The sequence below is a fragment of the Lissotriton vulgaris genome, chromosome 9 (assembly GCF_964263255.1).
Source record: "Lissotriton vulgaris chromosome 9, aLisVul1.2, whole genome shotgun sequence".
In the NCBI taxonomy this organism is placed as follows: domain Eukaryota; kingdom Metazoa; phylum Chordata; class Amphibia; order Caudata; family Salamandridae; genus Lissotriton; species Lissotriton vulgaris.
This window is the reverse complement of record NC_141697.1, coordinates 536,889,892-536,912,660: the sequence shown is the minus strand read 5'-3', so window position 1 is coordinate 536,912,660 and position 22,769 is coordinate 536,889,892. Positions and strand designations below refer to the sequence as shown.

General features: G+C 46.5%; 1 protein-coding gene across 1 annotated transcript in view; it reads left to right on the top strand.

Moving 5' to 3' along the window:
* Window positions 1-22,769, top strand: part of LOC147690382 (uncharacterized) — a 2,590,730-nt gene that overhangs the window by 2,068,116 nt on the left and 499,845 nt on the right. The window contains exon 36 of the mRNA XM_086936677.1: window positions 12,677-12,772. Coding sequence (XP_086792803.1) covers window positions 12,677-12,772 — 96 coding nt within the window. The remainder of the gene's footprint in view (window positions 1-12,676; window positions 12,773-22,769) is intronic.

Here is a 22,769-nt window from a genome sequence, read left to right as displayed (position 1 = left end):
GTAATATCATAATGGTAGTGCTGGTGCATATAAAGGGATTCACCCTGCTCAACCCCCAGAGTGGATTGTGTGGATTACCGTGCATGGCAGCCCGAGTGGGATGGGAAAAGAATCAGCATGTTCCGCCGCTGTGTGTGGCATATACTCCTGCAGTGCATACCAATAATGTGCAAATTAGGACTGTGCACACAAGTAGTTTAGGTGGACGTCAGGCGCATTAAAGTCTCCTCATGAGTGTGGCAGTGTGAGTATATCCCTACTGATTCCTGACTTGCTCCCACCTCATACAAATTTTAACAGAGGTGCCCTAAGTTTCTTTAAAAAGTGCAATTGTAAGACTATGGGTATATATTAATAAATAGATATGGAAATTTATAACTGCAATCCTATCCACTAGTGATATCTGTAATTTCACCCACCTGGAGTCTACACTTTACAATTTTGAGATGGCTCTGCCATAGTCAAATCTGATAACCAATGTAGGATTCCTCTGAATCCATACCCCCAAGTATTTAACAGGATCCATGCTCCACCCCAGTGGAAATTTTGTGTGGGCTCTCTTGAGCACTGGGCATTAGAGAAAATATAACTGACTTTGACTAATTAATGCTCACGCCCGAGTAGCTTTCAAACCAGATGTATTCCTGAACACCGGTGACAAGTGCATAGGAGGATCTCTGACACGGAGCACCATATCATCTGCCTAGAGGGAGATACTGAGGGGGTGCAGCTGGAAATTTAATGCAGATGCAGCATGGCTTTGCCGAATGACACAGGCCAGCGGCTCCAGCATTATAGTGAATAACAGTGGACATAGGGGGGCACCCCTGTCACGTTTCTCTACATGGTTGAAAATCTTCAGACATGTGCCTATTAATATATACCCAGGCTACTGGGTCAATATAAAGCAGGCAAATTCAATGACGGAATGCTGCCGGAATCTCCTTACTGGCTACGGTCATAAACATGTACCCCCATTCAATGGAGTTGAAGGCTTTTGCTGCTTTCAGTAGGACTGCTCCTGCCTGCAAGGAGAGATTCAGTTGGTGAAGCAAGGCGAAGATAGTGCACAGGTTATGCATGGTGGATCTAGACGGTATGGACCCGAACTGATCAGGCAGCACCAATTTAGAAAGCAGTGGTTGGAGCTGCGTCGCTAGGATTTTGTCTTTGATTTTTGTAACTGTGTTGATTAATTACAGTGTTCTGTATGCTTTACACTCATCGGAAATTGTTAAGGGGGCCACTCAATACAAGAGGTGTTCGCTCTTGCAGAACTGCAATATTAAAATGCCTAATCCAGAAGATCCACAGCTTAACTGTTGTTTGACCAAACTCCTAATTAAATATGAGGAAATATCAAATAAAGACTAGTGGCATAGGTTAAATGGTTACAAGATGTATTATTGGAGACTATGCTAAGTGGACCATTTACTCTTGAGGAAATGATATATCAAAATGTTCCTGAGCAGCCTAGTCGACCCTTGATTAGCCTCAAAATCTAGTGAAAGGAACTTTCAAAACAAGGCTAGTAGCATGGTAAAATAGTTGTTTGATGTAACACTTGAGATATTGTTTTTAATATTAGGTAATTTTATTAAATGTTTTGTTGACATTATATAGGAAGAAGTGTAAATATCATGATAAGAAATAGTTTTATCTTTAGACAACACAAAAAATGATATTTGTTTAAAGTTGCTAATGTTGTCGTTTTAATTAACTGAACAATAAACGTATTTTGTACCTTTTGCTCAGGCGTTTTGTCTGGCTTCAGCAAGGCCACTATGAGATCCTCAAGCAGGTAGGGGGTAATAGCTGCTTTTTGTACACCTCGTCATACATGGCTTGGAGGTGTGGAGCCAGGAGGTCAGCAAACTTTTTATAGAACTCTCTAGTCCCGTCCCCTTACCATTTGAAAGAATGTGTATGGCTTCTTTAAACTCTTCAATGGTTATAGGCTTTATTAAGTAGTCACGCTATCCAGGAGACCACCATGCTAACACCACATCTGCAAGATTGGCACTATTCTCATCTGTCATACTGTCGAGGCCGGTGTAGTAGTGCTTGAAAGCATTAAGTATAGAGGCCATGTCATAGTGTTCGCTTACTTCTGAAGTAAGTATCTTTATTATGTTTTCCCTGCCCCTCGGTATTTACAGCTTCTTAGCTAAGCTATGGCCAGGTCGACCACCCTCCATGTAGGCTTGAACTGTGTGGCGCTTGGATAAAAACTGCAACTCTTGTACTGCGAGGTCATTAAATTTGGTCAGGTTCTCTCGGATGGCAGCCATAGTGGCATGGCTAGGGATTCCCTCATATTCTCGTTAGAGAGGGGGCAAGGCATCCTCATTACTTTGTAGTTGTGTACGTATTGCCTTTAACATTCCTGCCCATTTACTAATGCATATTCCCCTAATGGTGACCTTGAATGCCTCCCATATGTTTTCTTTCCCATCTACTGATCAGATGTTTTGTCTAAATATTCTCCAATAGCCCCCGGTCCTGAACACAGCATCCAGTAGAGCCGTTGTTCAAAACCTACGTGCAAATGGGGTGGGTTTATGATGGGGAGATATAGCCGTAACTTCACTAACGCATGATCAGAGAGTGTCTTGGGCTTGTGTTTGATCTCCTTTGTCCATATGCATACCTGGGATACCCAAAAGTAGTCTAGTCTAGACCATGATACATGAACTGCAGACATGTATGTGCCCTTCCGCATGTTCTGATGATTTCAAGGGAGATTGTCCTGAAGGACAACAAGGTTTACCAGTAGGAAGCGATGCCTTCTAAAATGCACTCCCTCCCTTAGCTTCCTTGAATAAACTCCTTTCCCAGAGGCCAGGTTAGATGTGATAGAGCTCCTGTAGCAAGCAATTAATTTGTTATTTTGATGTCGAATGTGCTGTTTCATACTACCAGCAGAAATCAGCATATCAGTCAGAATTGCAACTTCTCTTCATACCTAATGGAGGCAAATATACAAGTTGAGACTTGGGACTGCTGAAATAAAACTAAATGGTAGTATCAAATACCAAAATGCCCTCTCTGGTGTTACAAGTGTTGCGAGAGATCTCCATTCGAAAGAAAGCTGACCTTCGCTAACCACAATGGGCAATTATTTATTTATTTAGACTTTTACTGAGTTTTATGTAGCGCGAACTTGACCCGGTTTCGGGTATCAGAACCCTTTACATAGCACAAGTTGCATTACATGAGGACACATGCATTTGTCTAATTTTGTGGTTAGGCACGGGGAGATTAAGTGATTTGCCAGAAATCACAGGATGTTCAGCGTCATTGCCGAGAATCCAACCCAGTGCCCCAGATTGGAGGTTGACCGCCGTAGCCATTAGGCCAATTTAGGTATCTGATGAAAAATTACCTTTATGTTCTCGTTTATTGAGCGGTGTCCTGCTTACCCCATATTTGTTGTTTGCAACAACTGGTGCGATCCATTTTATGATTGAGGTATACATTAGATAAAGTATTTGTGCTTGACAGTTTGAAGTATACATAATTTGACTTTACTGCATTGTTTTGTGTTGTTTATGGCACTAGCTTCTCCTTTTCCAACAAATACACTTTTTTATGCACTGAAAAGAGGAATGTGTAATGTTCCAATCAATGTTATGGCCCTATTTAAAATATAGGTGGTATATAAAATAGGCATTCATTTGTGTTAATAACTTGTGTTGTTATGAAATTGCGTGTTTAAAAGTCACAATTTCATCAATATTAGTAATTCTGATGTGATCTGGATTAAGGTCTTTCTACCTCACTTCTTTGGAGGCTTAGTTTCAAATATCATATGATATCATTTCCTGTGATGTTATTGGGTCAAAGTGTAGTTATGTGATGCCACTTCCTACCCCTGGCATTTTGGTGTGTTAACGTCTGTGGGAAGGCTGTGTCCTGGAACTAAAATTTAACAATTTGTATTTTAAAAGCTATTTTGATGCATTAGAAAATGTAACTGTTTCTGATGTGTGCAAGAAATGACATAGTCTACCCACATATCAGAGAATTCAGGGCCATATTATCAAGAAAGGGCGATACATTATCGCCGCTTTTATCGGCAGGAAACTGCCGCTAAAGCGGCCATAATGGTCTTGATAGTATGCCCTTGTGAATTCCCATAGAAGCCCAGGTTCTGGTGTTAACCTGTGCTTCTATGGGAATTCACAATGGCCTATTATCAAGCCCATTATCGCCGCTTTATCGGCAGTTTCCTGCCGATAAAAGCGGCGATAATGTATCACCCTTTCTTGATGATATAGCCCTCAGTTTAAATGTTTATGTCCTATACATAAAGCCTGTCATCATCAAAAGTAATTTTGTTTCTCATCTTTATGGATTTTACCCGAGGTCGGTCATTCCGCTCAGAAAGGCAAATGTTGCTACATCTGCTGTAACAAAATGGGGCAGGGAGGCTGCTCTTTCACAATCAGGAATTATCTTTAGGACATTTTTGGTGGCAGTTGCGCTTTTAACCCCTCCCATGCTGGTGACGAACCCCAGCCGTCACGCTCCGCAGTGCTCGTGTGCGGATGACGGCTGGGGTTCGTCACGGCCCGCCCTGTTCTTTGTTTACCGCACAGCGGAAAAATCGCGGCCGCATGGAAGGGGTTAATAAGAATTAAATAAAATAAAATAATATCTTTTTTCTCTGTATTCTCCAATAAGCACCCCCGTTCATTGCAAACTAATTCTGATAGCTTCATCTGCCAGTGGATTCCTCACTTTGTGAATATCCCCCTTGCGTCAGCAACGTTCAGAAAATTCTTTGTAGCACACCGGCGTGGACGACGTCATAGGAGCACGGCATCGCGCGCGACTCCGTCTGACGTCACCGACCCCATATTAGGCCTACGTCGGCGTAATGACATCAGTTCCCTTTTTTCCGCGTTGTCGACACTAACAGTTTCTGGGATCTTTTGTGATTCAGATAGTGACTTTGTTACTATTTGTGTGTTACTGTGTTTCGGTTCTTCGTCGAAGATGTCGTCAAAGAAGACGGGGTTTAAGCAGTGCGGCTCGTGTGCCCCGATGATGTCTATGACAGATCCTCATGACGAATGTTTGTTGTGTCTGGGTTCAGACCATTATGTCAAAGGCTGTCGATCCTGCTTTAAGATGAAGCCTAGGGCTCTACGAGAACGAGAGTCAAAACTTCTGCTGGCAAAGGTGAAAGGTAAAGAAGCCAAGAGATCTTCCCGATCAAGGTCTAGGCGCTCGAGATCGAAGTAGAAGTGGCGATCGAAGTCGCGATCGAGGTCGAAATTGAAGTCGAGGGCCAGGTCGGAGTCGGCATCGAGGTCGGCTTCGAGACATGCTTCGGGTTCCTCGAAGAAAAAGCACAAGAGGAAGAAGCATAGTTCAAGGCATCATTCTGGGTCATCGGACTCGAAGAGGAAGTCTTCTTCTCGAAGACATAAAAAGGATTTTGTGTCTCCTTCTCCTGTTTGTGAGCCTCAAGGTGGTGCTTCGCCTGCACGATATTGAGAGAAATCTTCGGATCCGGAGCTGAAACCGAATCCAGATTCGTGTCAGTCTTCGGAGCATGAAGAAGACGTGGAGATCCCTCGGGCACCGACTCCGTTGGATAACCCAGAGGGTCAAGAGGAGCCAAATCCGAAGCAGCCTCCTTCGGAGCAGCCATTGGGTTCGTACCCTCCCTTTCCTGGTCAGGACCCTTCGCATTTTCTTAATGCCATGTTTGGCATATATGCAAGGGCAATGTATCCCTCTGTAGCACCTGCCGGTCCCATGGGTCCATCGTCGTTTAACTTGGGTGTCCCTCGAGCATATGCTCCAGCGCCTTTTCTGCCGTTTATGCCGACGCCATATCCACCTTGGCTCGGTACGGCGCCGCCAAGGTCATCGACTCTGCACACGGCTTCGCTGGCTCCGGAGCGACCTAGGGATTTGGATCGGGGTTCGACGCCGGTTCCGGCTTCCCATCCTCCAACTGTTCCGGTTCCTCGTTCGACGCCGGCTCCGACTCCGTCGGAGTCATTACCGGATCCGACGACTTCGGTTCGTATGGAGTGGTCGAGGCATAGAGCCCAACGTCTCCTGATGGAGAAGGAATATGAGGACCCTGATGTGGAGGAAGGAGAACTTCAGGAGCAGAAGGATTTTTTTGAGGTTCTCCATAGTGCAAGTGATCTAGAACTTTCTCCAGAATGGGGGTTCCCTGCAGTTTCGGATGCACCCTCTAAGGATGTGGCGCCATACCATGTGGTTATTAAAAAGGCTGCTGAGCTGCTAAATTTGACTTTACCTACAGTGGAGTTCAAATCTAATATCCTCACGGAGGTATTACATTCCCCTTCTTCAGTTGTTGAGCCGACTCTGCCATTCACGGAGGCTCTGACGGAACCAATTTTGGAAGTCTGGAAAAAACCATTATCTGCTCCTGCGGTGTCCAGATCAGTGGCGAGGCGATATAGGGTAGCACCTGGCGACCCTGCGTTCTTGACTTCCCATCCTTCGCCAGAGAGTCTGGTGGTGCAAGCCGCTTGTTCGAACAGGTCAGCAGGCTCTTTTCTCCAGGTACCTGGAGATAAAGACTCAAAAAATGGGATCAAACTGCTAAAAAGGTTTTCTCATCAGGTAGCATGGCTCTGAAGTCTACGAATGCTACTTGCCTGCTGGGCAGATACGTGCATGCCTTAATGGATTCAGTAAAGCAATTGTCAACTAAGCTTCCGGAGGAAGGTAGAAAGAACTTTAATGAGGTTGTCTCTGACACTCAGGCTGCAGCCCGCCAGGTTATTTAAAGTGGCATGGACACAGCGGACTCTGTGGCCAGGATAATGGGTTATTCAGTGGCCACCAGAAGAGCCGCTTGGCTAAAATCTTCTGAGTTTTCAGCTGACGTTCAGGCTACTCTTATGGATTTGCCTTTTGACAGCATTGGCCTCTTTGGAAAGAAAGCGGATGCAGCATTGGAGAGGTTCAAAGGCAGCCGGGCAACGGCTAGATCTTTGGGCCTGCAAACTAGAGGCTCTTCCACCAGGAAGTACAGAGGCTTTGGGAGGTTCATTTTTCGTCCCTATAAACAAAGCCAACAACAGCAACAACAACAGAACCCTTTGTATAAGTTATACAGAGGTAGACAAAGGGGTCATGCCCGTGGACGTCAGGCCTCCTCCTCCTCTACTTCCTCCTCTAATACCCACCCCCACCTACATCAGCAAAGCAGCCCTAGATCCACCATTACGGATCATGCAGGTCCGGTAGGGGGTCGGCTTACTCATTTTCTACAGGATTGGGAATCGGCTACATCAGATCTTTGGGTTCTCAATCTCGTAGAAAATGGGTATCCACTTCCTTTTCAGGAGTTTCCCTCCCAATTACCCTCCTTGCCAAGGTTATTGTTCGGAGGACCACCTGCTTCTCCTGCAGGAAGAAGTCCTGGCCTGTTCAGAAAGGGTGCGATAGAGGTGGTTCCAGAGCAGGAGAGGGGTCAGGCGTGCTACTCCCGGTATTTCCTGATCCCCAAAAAGGATGGCAGACTTCGACCAATCCTGGATCTCAGGATCTTGAACTTGTATCTGAAACAAGAAAAGTTCAAGATGCTCACTCTTGCGCAGGTTCTTCAAGCGCTGTTGGAAGAAGACTGGATGGTGTCGATCGACTTGCAGGATGCTTATTTCCACATCCCCATCCTGAAGTCGCACAGGAAGTATCTCCGTTTTACGGTGGGTTCGCAACATTACCAGTTTGCGGTCCTTCCGTTTGGACTTACTACTGCGCCTCGAGTTTTCACCAAGGTGATGGCAGTGGTGGCAGTCACCAGAGAAGGTGCTCCGTCATCTGCAAGAGACAACTCAGTTGTTGCACAGATTGGGATTTTCGATAAATGTACCCAAGTCTCACCTGGTGCCCTCCCGGCGCAACCTGTTCATAGGTGTGGTACTGGACACTACTGTATGTCGTGCATTCCCTCCTCCTCAAAGGATTCGCGACATACAGGAAATGATTCCTTTATTCTACAATAGAGCGGTTGTTCCAGTCCTGAAGGTACTTCGTCTGCTCGGTCTGATGGCTTCTTGCATTCTGTTGGTCAACCATGCACGCTGGCACATGAGGGCGCTCCAGTGGTGCCTCCGCAGGCAGTGGTATCAGCACAACGGAGATCTCAGGGAGTCAGTGAGGATCTCCAGAGAAACTACAGCAGATTTCACTTGGTGGGGCGTGGAAGGCAATCTGTCTCAGGGAAAGCCTTTTCAACTGCCTCCATCAGTGGCCACGGTGATAACGGATGCATCCACTCTAGGGTGGGGTGCTCATCTGGGGGATCTGGGGGTCAAAGGGCTTTGGTCTCCAGAGGAAAGGTTGCTTCACATCAACCTTTTAGAGTTGCGGGGGATACGTCTGGCGCCCAAGGCCTTCCTCCCTTCCCTTCGCGGTTAGTCGGTGCCAGTCCCGACGGACAACACAACCGCGATGTGGTATGTCAACAAGCAGGGAGGAGTAGGGTCGCAGTGTCTCTGCAGAGAGGCTCTGCGTCTCTGGTCCTGGGTTCAGGACCACCAGATTTGTCTGATGGCAAATCATCTGGCCGGAGTTCTGAACGTACGTGCAGACATTCTCAGTCGGCAGTTCTCTGCAGACCACGAGTGGAGGCTCCATCCGGAGGTTGTTCACGACATCTTTCAGATGTGGGGGACTCCTCGGGTGGACCTGTTCGCCACTCGCGAGAATGGTCACAGCTTGTCATTCTGCAGTCTCCAGTATCCGATGCAAGGAGCTTTGGGGGACGCGTTTCAGTTGAGTTGGGGAAGTCAACTCCTTTACGCGTTTCCTCCCATACCCTTGATTCCTCGGGTTCTGAGGAAGATTCGCCATGACCGGGCCCAAGTCATATTGGTCGCCCCGGATTGGCCAAGAAGGGTGTGGTACACGGATCTACTCCTCCTCCCCTCTCACCCTCCGCTCCATCTCCCTTTCAGGGCAGATATCCTCTCTCAGATGGAGGGGCAGGTTCTACACCCCCACCTCCAGACATTACACCTTCATGCCTGGAGATTGAACGGGGCAACCTGAATTCCTTTTCTCTCCCTCACGATGTGGTGGATGTCATTCTTTCGGCCAGGCGTGACTCCACCAAGTATATCTATTTGTATAGGTGGTCTAAATTTGTTGTTTGGTGTAGGGAGAAGACTATTGACCCTTTGAGGGCTCACTTGTCCGATATTTTGCAGTTTGCTGTGTCTTTGGCGCAGCAAGGATTTGCTGTTGCCACAGTCAAAGGTTACCTTTCGGCGTTGTCTGCATTTCTCTGTTTGCCGGATCAGCCGTCTCTTTTTAAATCTCCAGTGGTTTTGAGGTTTCTGAAGGGCCTCACTAATAAGTACCCTCCTTCTCCATTTATCGTGCCACTATGGGACTTAAATCTTGTCTTAACATTCTTGATGGGTTCTCCCTTCGAACCCTTACAAAATTGTCCCATGAGGCTTTTGTCTAAGACGGTCTTCAAAGTTGCGATCACCTCGGCAAGGAGGGTATGTGAGCTTCAAGCTCTTAGTTTTAAGCCCCCATTCCTGACCATTCATGCTGATCGAATGGTTCTTAGGACCAGGGCTGCTTTTCTGCCTAAGGTTGTAACTCCCTTCCATCTAGGACAGTCCATTACCCTTCCTACCTTCTATCCTCCCCCTCACCCTTCCAAGGAGGAAGAGAGACTGCACCGTCTGGACCCTAAGAGGGCGGTGTCCTTTTATCTTGATAGAACAAGAGACTTTCAGGTGGATGACCAGCTGTTTGTTGGTTTTGCTGGCTGCCGGAAGGGTAGAGTGGTGCACAAGCGCACACTTTCCAGGTGGATAATTCTGTGCATCAAGATCTGCTACTCTCTGGCCGGTAAGGACCCTCCAGAGGGTATAAGAGCTCACTCTACCAGGTCAAAGTCTGCTACTTCTGCGTTGTCTAGAGGTTTACCTGTTGAGGACATTTGCAGAGCCACGACTTGGGCCTCCCTCCACACTTTCGCGAAGCATTACTGCTTGGATAACGAAGTGAGGAGGGACGGCCACTTTGCGCGCTCTGTCCTCCAAGATTTCCTGGTATAGCAGAGTGGACACCCTCCTCTGGGAGTGGGGACTGCTGTGGGACTCTATTCACAAGGTGAGGAATCCGCTGGCAGATGTATCTATCAGAAGAACAAGTTACCTACCTTCGGTAACGCTTTTTCTGGTAGGTACAGTATCTGCCTGTGGATTCCTCACTGACCCACCTGCCTCCCAGGTGTCCACTCTGCTTTACCTATGCTTATGTACATTTTTGTATATTTATGTATTTTTGAAATGGGCTTTCTTACCTTTGCTACACACTATGTGTTTATAATTTTGAAGTGTATGTACTGTGTACAATGTATTTGTATATATCTACTGTCATTGGGCCGTCCGGGTGCCTCGAAGGCACGGAAAAAAGGGCGGAACTGATGTCATCATGCCGACGTAGGCCTAATATTGGGTCGGTGACGTCAGACGGAGTCGCGCGCGATGCCGTGCTCCTATGACGTCGTCCACGCCGGCCTGCTACATAGAATTTTCTGAACGTTGCTGACGCAAGGTGGATATTCACAAGGTGAGGAATCCACAGGCAGATACTGTATCTACCGGAAAAAGCGTTTCTGAAGGTAAGTAACTTGTTCCTCTGGGGCATATTATCAAGAACGACAATAAAATTACGGCTGCTTTAGCGGCAGGAAGCTGCCACTAAAGCGGCGATAATGGGCTTCAGGGCTGGACTGGCCGTAGCGGGCAATGAGCAATCCCCCGGTGTGCCACACGGGTGGGGGTCGGTTTTGGGCCCCTGTGGGCCGATTTTGTTACAGGGCCGTTTTTGCAGCATAGGTGCAAAATCGGCCTGTAACAAAAATGTCGAAAACCGGCCCTGGCAAAGAGCTCAGCGGCCCCACACCCCTTGGGGGGGTGGTTGGGGGAGGCGGCCATGCACTTTGCCAGGGCCGGTTTTGGTTCCTAGTCCGGCCCTGATGGGCTTGATAATATGTTCTTGTGAATTCCTATAGCAGCCCAGGTTCTGGCGTTAACCTGGACTTCTATTGGAATTCACCTGGGCATATAATGAAGCCCATTATCGCCTCTTTAGCAGCTAAAGCTGCGATAATTTTATCTCTTTTTTTTTATAATATGCCCCCTGTTTCTTCAGTAGCATAATTCCTGTGTACAAATAAAAGTAGAGATTAACTCCACAAGGGACTTTCTAATTCCTACCACGTGCTTCACACAGGTTAGAGCACTGAGCTGATAGCCATGCCAGGCGGTGTCCAACTGGGAGGTGCAATTTTGGTTCTAAACACAGACTGATGGCGAGGCACTTATTGTGTAAAGGTAAAGGTAGTTTATTCGAAATATAGATTGACCTTACAAATGGAACCCTCCAAGTCCACTCTGTCTGCAACAACTTTTCCCATCAATAGTCTGTCATTCAGAGATGGAATATACCAATCCTCTAGGCACCAGGGGCATATTATCAAGCATGGCGTTATAATTATCGCCGTTTTAGTGGCCAACAGAACATGGGCTTCTATGGGAATTTACAAGGGCATATTATCAAGTCCATTATCGCCACTTTAGCAGCAGTTTTCTGCAGCTAAAGCGGCGATAATTATAACGCCGGTCCTTGATAATATGCCCCTAGGTTACGTAGAGAGGAAGATAAATAATAATAGGATTATTACTGGTTAGGATAAGGTGAAGAATATAGGAAAGGAAAAATGTGCAGGTATTCACTTTAGATTCTTAATTTAAGGGGCTACATGATTAATTAATTCAGTATGTTGGGCAAGACTGGAGGTTAGTAATCTCCTAAGACTATGGCCTAGATGCATCAAGGTAAAATCCGCTCGCAAAGGGGCAGATTCCCAGAATCTGCCCCTTTGCGACCGGTATTTTTGCATTTGGGATGCATCATCCCAAAAGCAAAAATCGCAAATTAAGAATTCGCTAAATAGCGATTACCTGCATTTAAGGAATCTCAAATTGAGATTCCTTAAATGCAATGCATCAAAGTTAAAAAATTTGCGATTTCGCTAATAGGAGTGGCAAATTACCATGAAGTTCAACTTCATGGTAATTTGCAAAAACTTTGAAAAATGCACTTTTGTGCATTTTTCAAAGTTTCATGTTGCACACACATGCCCTAAGGCCAGTGTGTGCGCAACACATGTGCACAGATCAATTTCAGGGGTGCAACAGGGTGTCCTTTGGACACCCCTGCACCCTTGAAATCGCATTCTCTATTTGCGATTCGCTAATTGCGATTCGTAAATTGAGAATGTCTTCCCATTCATTCTTATGGGCCTCTAGGCCCATAGGAATGAATGGGGAGGTATTCCTTAATTGCGACTCGCAATTTGAGAGTCGCAATTAAGGAATTTTAAGAATTCGCTATTTTTTGAGCGAGTTCTTCTTGCATAGCATTTTGCTATTCCTTATTAGCGATTCCTTATTTTTCGCTAATAAGGAATCGCAAAATGGATGCTTGATGCATCTGGGGGTATAAGACGTTCAATGCTACACTCTTATATATATCCATCTCTGCTTCTGTTACCATTCATGCGTCAGAATCCATAGTCACAAGAGTCAATTGTGTAATTTAGCAAATGATTAATAATATAACGTGTTTTTTTAATTTACAGAGATTTGTGAAAGTGCGGTGTGAATCGGATGCTGGGGCTTCTGATGTAGCCATTTTGACACATTTTGTTGAAAGAGCTTTGAAGAATTTATTAAAGGTAAGTATAAGTGCTTATTTTTCAAATCTGTTCACTGTGAAGTATATGTGTAGATTGAAGAGAGGCTGCATATTTTTTATTTGCTTCTAAACAATTAAGTTGCTTATTTGACACCTTGGGGAATATAATAAATGGTGAAGTGGAAGGCTTAAAACAGATATCCTTACAGCGTTTTTGACTTTAGTTTCTACACAGTTTAAGACATTAGTAGCGTTACAGAACTTGCCTATGCTTACTCTGCAGAACAGACGTTTTATTTTGGAATGTAGTTTAATTTTCTGGTACCAATCCTGAGAACATATTGGTTTACTTTGTTTCAGCCTGGGTGCTTCTCTTAAACACTCCTTAAGCTTGGAAAAAAATGTAATTGCCACATTATAGAGGAAATACTGTCCATCTAGGCGGACCATATCATTTTCCTTTGAGCATTAATGCCTGCTCAGAGAGGGATAATACAAAGCATTCCATCTGTGCCTGGAAGTGTATGAAAAGAGGCAGGGGGAATTGTCTGGCCATTTCTCCATTAGTAATTTATGAGAGCATTAGGCAGAAATAACTCCATAGGCAGAGAGGGACTAAGATGGATTTGATACGCCAGAATTGCTAATGTCCTCCACATGCATAACCCAATGCAAGACCAGCAATGGCGTATGAACAATCAGTGTTGACAATGCAATGTCAAAAGGAGCAACATATCGTTTGCAAAGAGAAAGGGACTTTGCTGCACAAAGAAGCCCTTATCTGCTGGCCATGATGAATGTAGGCTCCCATCAGCATTAAATTCTCCATAGCTGGAGTCCTCAACCAACGCGGGATTCTTCTGTGATGTGGTGGTAAGGCCCACCTGGTGATAGCAAGTTGATGAGTAATAACCAACAGGCTCATGTGGTCACTTATGTGAGGTACTTCCTATAAATCTTTTTTTATTCACACATAAGTTGTATTGATCTGTATATCCTTTGTCACTGGTATTACACATAGTCACAGGGTCAGCCTCTGAATGGGTATTGGAGCATGACCGTATATATTTATACGTTTAAATATAATAATTGCAAAAAGGGTCCAATATTACACTAGCAGGCATAACGTGCAAAGTGTTTTTTCCTGTTAAGTACAGAGACTAAAAAGTGTGATGTGCTGCTCCACTTCCTCTATTGCACCAATGGTCGATCCCAAAAAACTCAAATATTGCACTCTCAGATATAAAGTGAAAAGTGCTTTTCCTGTAAAGTACAGGGATTAAAAAGTGATGTTGCTGCTACTATTTCTAACCTCTGTTGCATTAATAGTGTTAAAGTGCCGTAGTGCAGTAATACAACATATCATAAAGAACCATGAGAAAAATCATAAGAAGATGGCATCATGAATATTCAAAAATGAAGAGCATATCTATATATATATATCATGAGCAGCATGCAGGAACGGACACGGACCACGGTAATTGGATGCCAGTAATTTATTTCAGTGCTGTTGCCATAACACTTCAGGTCTGTGGAGCCTTGATCACATGACAGTATATATATATATATATATTCACTGAAAAAACCATAGGTTTCAGGGGCGTTATAGTTAGTTGGACATTTCACTCATACAAAACCATTGAAATTGCCCCGTTATAGTTAGTTCAGCTAACTATAACTCGGGCGCCCGCAATGCACTGCTGATGACATCATATATTACATCACTCATGACATGGTCAGTGACATCACTCATGACATCAGTTATGACATCTCAAATTGTATTATTCCTTTAAGAAGGGGGGCTGTGTGGCCCCCTTCTTTCTCTAATTAATTGGCCCTGGGGACCCCATCCCCCAGGCCTGCCTCCTTTTTTTTTTATAAAAAAAATGTGGAAGGGGGCCGCGTGGCCCCCTCCCGAGGCCTTAATCGGCCCCGGGGACCCCATCCCCCGGGGCATGCCCTATTTTTATTTTTATAATTCTTTTGGAGGGGGCTGCATTGCCCCCCTCCTCAGGCCACTTATGGCCCCAGGGACCTCATCCCCTGGGGCCGGCCTTTTTTTTTTTTTGTTTGTTTAAAAACAGAATTTTGGGGAGGGGGGCCGCGTGCCCCCCCTTCCCGAGCCACTTGTAGCCCAGGGACCCCATCCCCCAGGGCTGACCCTCTCTGTTGGGGATCATTGGGGGTCCGCAATCCCCCACGGTCCTGCCGGCTCCCCGCGTCCCTCTGGAGCCGGCATTGCTTTTCCACAGGGGGAGCTGCTAAGATGCAGCTCCCCGTGTGGAAAAGCAATCGGCTTTAGTTTTTGGAATCTTCCAAAAACCAAAGCAGTTTGCTATGGCAGGGTGGGAGCCGCGAGGCTCCCACCCTGCCATGGCAAACAGCAGTGTCCCAGGGGTGGGCACCCAGGTACACTGCAGGAGCTGGCCCTGGGGGTGGCGGTCCCCAGGGCCATCAAGGGATCCAGAAGGGAGCCGCGCGGCCCCTCTCCCCATATTTCCGAAGCCCCAGGGGTGGTGGTCCCTGGGGCTTGGGGGTCCTTAACTGACCCCCAAATTTAAATACTTAGTGCCCCAGGAGGTGGTGGTCCCCGGGGCGTGTTGGGGGGCTCAAGCCCCCCACACAGAATTATTTACTTTATAATTAAAGCCCCAGGGGCGTGGCGGTCACCATGGCTGGGGAGGCTGTGAGCCCCCACATATTTCTTAAAAGCCCCAGGGGTGGCAATCCCCAGAGCTTTGGGGGGGGCCTTTAAGCCCCCCACCCATTTCTTTTTGTCGCTCTGGGGGTTGGTGGTCCCCGGGGCTGGGGGGCCATTACATTAAATATATTGCCCCCGGGGACTAAATACTAAGAAAGCGCGGGAGTCCCCACGTTAGGTTTTTTTTCTCGGCAGAATCCGCGCACCCTGCGCGGATTTTGCCAATTTTTTTATATCATTTTTTTTTAGGGGGCCCTGGGGGTCCTTGTGGGATCCCCTAAGCAGGCCTAGGGAGTCAGGGTGTTTCTACCCTGCCCCCTTTTTGCGTTTTTTGCGCATTTGTTTCACTGCTTTCTTGTGCCTCGGTTCTACCGAGGCACAAGATGGCTGCCAACACTTCCGGGTTTGGAGTTTTGACAGCCAATTAGCATAAAGCTCGTGCTTGGGAGGATCCGCGGTCATAGATATATATATGTTTTTACTTTAGATTTTCTCAGCAACTACTGAACGGATTTATACCATTTAACAAAAAGGGTTCTTTCTGAACTAAGAACTACCTCTTTGCCAAATTTGGTGTCATTTGGTGAAAGTTTGGGGGTGATTCGTCAAGTGAAGGACGAGAAAAAAGGGGGGTCTCAAAACTTGTTTTCCCCATGCAATTTTCCATAGGGACCTTTAGCCAGGGCTACAGCCCGAACAGCTAAACGGAATTACACCAAATTTGGCTGCAAGGTAGGGTTCGGTTCGCAGATTGTGCATTTTGTATGGTGTAAATCCGTTCAGTAGTTCCTGAGAAAATCAAAAGTAAAATCATAGTGATAATTAGAGACAAAGTACTGTACGCGTACGGAAATCCGTACAATTACGAGCACGAGCTGCATGTTGATTGGATGTCAACTGTCTGTCAACACTCCAAACCATGAAGTGTTGGCAGCCATCTTGTGCCTCGGTAGAACCGAGGCACAAGAAAACAGTAAAACAAAGTTGAAAAATAAGGAAAGGGGGCAGGGTAGAAACATCCTGACCCACTGGGCTTGCTCAGGGGGTCCTACATGGATCTTTAGATCCCAATTGTTTTTTTAAATCGCGTGGTACGCGTATGGTACGCCTTTTGGGGAAAAAAAGACTGCTTTATTGTTAATTAGCCCCGGGGGGGCAAATATCGGGGGCAATCTTTTTTTTATAATGGGGGGCCCAGAGGGGTCCCCCTGCCCCGGGGATCACCATCCCCTAGGGCTTTAACTATATGCATGCGGGGGGCTCATGGCCCCCTCGGAGCCCCTTGGACCGCCAATGCCTGGGGCCTCTTTTTGTTTAAAAAAACTGTGAGGGGGTTTCAAGCCCCCCACACACGCCCCGGGGACCATCACCTCCCCGGGGCTCTAATATAGAAAATAGGGGGGGTGGACTACCCAGCCACAGGGACTACCACCCCTCGGGGCATTTGAATGTTGGGAGGTGGGCCTCGCGGTCCCCTTCCTGGAGCCTTTGATGGCCCTTGGGACCACCACCGTTCAGGGCCGGCTTCTGCAGTGTCCTGGGGTGCCTACAATGTCGCCTTCTGCAGTGCCCGGGGTGACAAAAGCAATGCTGGCTCCGAAGGACACAGGGAGCCGACTGGGACCGTGGGGGCTTTGGGGCTCATAATAAACTGCTCTTTTCAGAGCTAACTTTACTGGTCAAAAAAAGAGCTATATCTCGATGATAGTATCTAAAACTTTCTGAGTTTTTTTCTGCACCAGTTGTACTCTCTACGCATGCACAGCCTCGTTTCCAAGCCCACGCTTCTTTGTTTGTCTTCAAGTTCGCCAAGCAAACCTCTCCTCATTTCAGGTATTACATTTTCTGCTTTCTTCTGCTGGGTCGTGTGCCTCATCCGCTGCTATACTTTTGTAATATATTAATAATCATATTCTATCTATATTTATTTGAAACTTATTGCCGAGGCGCCAAACGTTAATTACATACTCCGTCCTCCGCCATTTTAGTAGTTTTCCTCTGTTATTTTTATTATACCTCCTACTTTCAATTTACCCCCCACCTATCTTCTCTGTGATCCATCAGATTTCCTGCCACAGACACCACGGTGTTTGTCCTTGGCCTCCGATCTTATCAGACTTGGTCACATGCATACCTAAAAACTAATTTGAAGCATGTAAGGCACAGCCATTACAACACGTGACCGTCACCACAAAGCCATTGCCGTGCTTATGCCTTTATCATGCGTGGTAAATATATAGTAGTTGTAAAAGCATGCGTGGTAAAGCCATATGCTTGCTAATGAATTTGTGGTGAGGGTCACACGTGGTTATGACCGCGTTGTAATGGCTGTTTCCTCCCTGGACACTGCAGGAACCGGGTCTGGGCGTGGCGGACTCCAGGGCATCAGGCGGTGGGCAACGCAGCCTCCCTCATGCTGTTTTGTGGTGTTTGTTGACTTCTGCCGCCATCGCCAGCCGCGAGGCCACGCCCACCTGATAGGCCACGCCCACCTCTCCAGCCAATAAGAACGCGCTGATTCTCGTGTGCGCTCTCTATAACTTCACCTCTGAGGCGGAAGCCGGAGGAAATACACGCAAATTGTTTTAATCTGTTATCTTTTGTTTCACATATTTTAAAACTTTGTTTCCTGCCCTGAGCTCTGTGCTGGACTGCCTGCCACTAAAGCATTCCACTTGCAGCGGATTTTAGCGCTGTTTTGTGGTGTTTGTTGACTTCTGCCGCCATCGCCAGCCGCGAGGCCACGCCCACCTGATAGGCCACGCCCACCTCTCCTCTTCCCTAAAATGTGCTTCCCACGCAAGCGCAGTGGACGAGCGCAGCGGGAGCGCCTAAGGCAAGCCCGTCTGCGCCCGTCATCGCCAGACCATCGCCTCTCGCCAGACCCCCTGCTCAACTCGCACCATCTAAACTCCAGTACGATAGCAAATCCCTCCTTGCACTTAAACCAGACTCAAGATGCAACAAACTTGAAGGCTGCCTGGGACAAACAGGTCTGTACTGTAAGTCATGTTGTTTTCAGATACCCTCACCCGGGCTAGTTAGCCACAATACCACTGCTTATAAGCAACACTCTCTTTCCATTCTCCAACTTAATGTCAGATCTCTTGTGAAACACCACGCCGAGGTGTTCACTCTCATAACAGAGGAACATCCTGACATTATGTTTATCTGTGAAACCTGGCTCCACGATGACCAAAACAGCATCCTAAATCTCTCGCTGCCCGAGGGTTTCTCCATAAAAACCATCAATAGAGACTCCAGGGGGGGGGGGAATAGCTGTTGTCTACAAATCGTCTTACAACTGCACTTTTGAAAAGGAAGCCATTTGGGGCTGTGAAAGTGCAAGATTTAAAATCTCCACCAATCCCCAGTTCACCCTCTCCGGACTATATATCTATCGGCCCCCTGGCCCCACTGCCAGGTTCATTGAGGAACTCTTAGATGCCGCTCACACTCTAGTGATATCCTCTCCCAATTTTACCATCCTGGGAGACCTTAATTTACATTTCGACTCCCTGACTGACCATACCATTAAGAACCTTCAGGCGGACCTCACGGCCCTTCAGCTAAACCCACTCATTCTAACTCCCACTCACTCGGCCGGGCATTTACTGGACCCTGTGTTTTCCAATCTTCCAGATGCCTCAGCTGCCCCCCCTAAACCCATGGGGTGGACTGACCATTCCCTTATCAAATTCACCCTGAAGACCAAAGACTCGATTGCGAAAAACACCTCCCGTTCCCGATATAAGAGGCCGTGCCATAAACTGGCTCCTAGTGACCTTACCAGCAAACTAGGTAACCTCCACCTTAACCTCTCAGACGAAGATATTAACTCCGCATACGCGGCCTTTCAACATTGGATTAACCTAGGACTAGACTCCCTCATACCAGCAAAATGGACTAAAACCCGCAATACGCCATCTAACCCATGGTATAACGAAAATCTTCTAACCATGCGGAAAGACTGCAAAAGGGCTGAACGCCAGTGGAGGAGAGATTACAAGGACACCGATAAAGCTGCCTACCTGCTAAAATTGAGGTTATACCACAAGGCGGTGCGCACCACCCGTGCTTCCTTCTATGCGGAAGCAATTAGCTCCAGTAAGAATCCTTCAAAAACTATCTTTGAACTTGTTCAAAAACTTAAAGACAGTCCTACTCCTACCTCGGGCATAACCTCCGCACAACAATGCGAGGAACTTGCCACCTTCTTTACTGAAAAGGTTAAGAAAATCTACACTTCCTTCCCTCAGATCCTTCCGGATACCTCCAAACCACGTGAGCCCTCGTCAGACAGTCCCAGTCTGTCTCTTATCCCCAGCTTAACTTCTGACGAACTCGCCAAACTGTGCGCCAAAGTCAAATCCGGCTCGCCCACAGATGCCATGAGACCCGCCAAATTTCTAGAATCTCTCGAGTTCTTCCTGCCTTCGTTGACTACCCTACTTAACCTATCATTCTCCTCAGCAGTGGTCCCCACGTGTTGGAAGCAGGCCTGGGTCTCTCCAATTATAAAAAAACCTAACCTAGACCCATTACAACCAGGAAACTTCAGACCAATTTCATTGCTTCCATGGGTTTCCAAACTGGCAGAAGCCCATGTGAACAAGGTCTTAGCCAACTACATGACGCAACACCAAATTCTAGACCCTTCACAAAATGGCTTTAGGCCAGGATTCAGCACCGAATCCGCCCTGCTGACCACCATTGAAAACTTACGGAACATTTTGGACGCCGGTCAAAGTGCTGCGCTGATTCTACTCGATCTCAGCGCAGCCTTTGATACGGTCTCCCACTCCATCTTATTAAAACGTCTCGAAGCCATTGGTTTTAAAGACCTTGCACTAGAGTGGTTCCGTTCATTTCTAACTGACAGGTCCTTCCGGGTCTCTGCCCCCCGTTTACATCAGAGCCTCACCCTATAGAGCAAGGCGTCCCCCAGGGATCGGCGCTCAGCCCGTCCCTATTCAATCTTTATGTCCAGCCTCTCGCCGAAATAGCAAAAGAATGGGACCTGACACTAGTGTCGTACGCCGACGACACCCAGCTCGTCATTTCCCTGACTGAGGGCCCCTCGATCTCAGCGGCGAGATTCAAGAACGGGTTAGAGGCAGTTGCTCGCTGGATGTCACACAACTGCCTCCAGCTGAACGCTGGCAAAACAGAGGTGTTGCTTTTGGGCAAAAACCCTGACTACTGGACTGATCACTGGTGGCCGTCCGCATTGGGCCCGACCCCCCCCCCCAAAACCGTGGTAAAAAACCTTGGTGTCTGGGTGGATGCATCCCTTACCTTCCAGACCCACACTAAGAAATTGGCTGCCACCTCTGTGGGCCTGTTGAGGAACCTTCATCCTATTCTTGGCTTTTTTGATCGCCATACGCGTCAACTAATAGTCCAATCCACCATCCTGGCTCGACTGGACTACGCCAATCTCCTTTTCCTCGGCCTTAATAAAGCTGAGATGATGCGGCTTCAACGTATTCAAAACTCTGCCGCCAGGGCAGTTGTAGGCCTCCCCCGAAGGTGTTCCGCAAGAAACACCATCCAGAAACTACATTGGCTACGAATAGAAGCCAGAGTCCAGTTTAAAGCCCTCACTACGGTTTTCAAAATTCTCAAGACTGACTGTCCTGGCCTCTTGCGTCCACTCCTAGAGCCCTACACCCCTCAGCGGGCCCTACGCTCCTCGGGTCAAAACTTGGTTGTCACCCCACGTATAAGGCTAAGCAGAATGGGCGGTCGCTCTTTCAGAGTCCTGGGGGCAAGGCTCTGGAACTCCCTCCCATTTCACATTCGCTCCATAACTAATCTGCTCGCCTTCCGCAAAGCGATCAAAACTTTCCTTTTCTCCCCATCCTAACTTCTTATTGCCCTCTCCGCTCAATCCCCCCCTTTTGGTTTTGTTATAGTTTAGCGCCGGGACGCCTCGTTGCTGGGGCAGCTGTTCGCGCTCAATAAAACGTTATAACATAACATAACATAACATATAGAAATCTCCGGGGGTAGTCGTTTTCATGGTTTGAGGGGCATCATTGAGGCCCACACAGTTAATTTTGTAGGGGGGGTAAGTTTGCAAGTAAAAATGTCGCAAGAGGTTTGTAAATGTGGTACACATTGTTTTGTTTTACTTTGATTTCCATTCTATTTTGTAGTCCATCCAGAGAAAATATAACTTATTGTACAGCCAGTAATTTTCAACCCTACTGTCAAACATCTTACTATAGAACTTCAAATTATAAATATTATTTTTGTTGTGGACCATCCCCCCACCCAAAAAAACAAGTATATAGTTTTTTTAATTAACTTTTATTAAAACAACAATAACTGTAAACGTAACTTAAAGATAATATAATAAACAAGTAGAAAAATAACTTTAATAAAACAGTATTAAAAACAAATTGTGATGTGGACTCCAAAAGACGTTGGGTAGGTAATCTGCAAATCAAAAAAGAAAAAAAAGAGTTTAAAGTTATGTAGATGTGACTAAATAAGGTGAAGCATTACAAGTGAAGGTAACAATACGATTTTACGTGTGCAGGATGCCTAGTACATTTCACTTCTGTTATAGTCCCGCGTTCAAGTGGTGTCTATATGGAAGTGCCTACTGCGTTACTGACACAAAAGTGGCACAACAGGATTGTAAATTTGTTGATTTATTTCTAATGCATTGCAATGGAGGCATTGTATATCTAGGCCGATGTGCTTACATTGTATAAACACTGTGGCCACCAGAGTCCACAACTTCAATTCAACTCTGCTTCTACGCGTCAAAGTAGATAGCAGTGTCTATAACTTTAAAAGAGAAAGAGAAATGATGTCACAGAGAGTGAGAGAGAGAAAGAGAGAGAAAACAACATTAAAACTGTCTTGCAGAGTCTGGAGTTGAGATTTTTTCTTGAAAAGTCAGATGCAGATTTACAAGTTCCTTGGGCCACTTTTCCCATGTTAAAAGTGACACAAAAGTGTCGCAATAAGCTTGTAGATCTGTTTCTCAGACTGTTGTAACCTATCTGTTGTCACTGCTCGGAGGTAATTATACATTTCTACACAGTCAAGCTGCTGCACACTACCCACTCTCTCCTTTCACAATTTTTTTGTTGTTGTTTCGGAAACAAAATTCTTTGCTCACCTAGTCCCAATGGCGTGATTGGAAGAGGGTGCTCTACGTGTCGAAGAAGCCTTCAGTGTAACCAAGAGAGTTCACCACTTCAACTCAGATAAGGTTCTATACAGCAGACTGGAGATAGCAGCGTCCAAAACTTAAAAAAACGACATGGGGGGGGGGGGGGGGTGTCTGGAGCCAGAGGCGCAACCATAGTCAAAAATA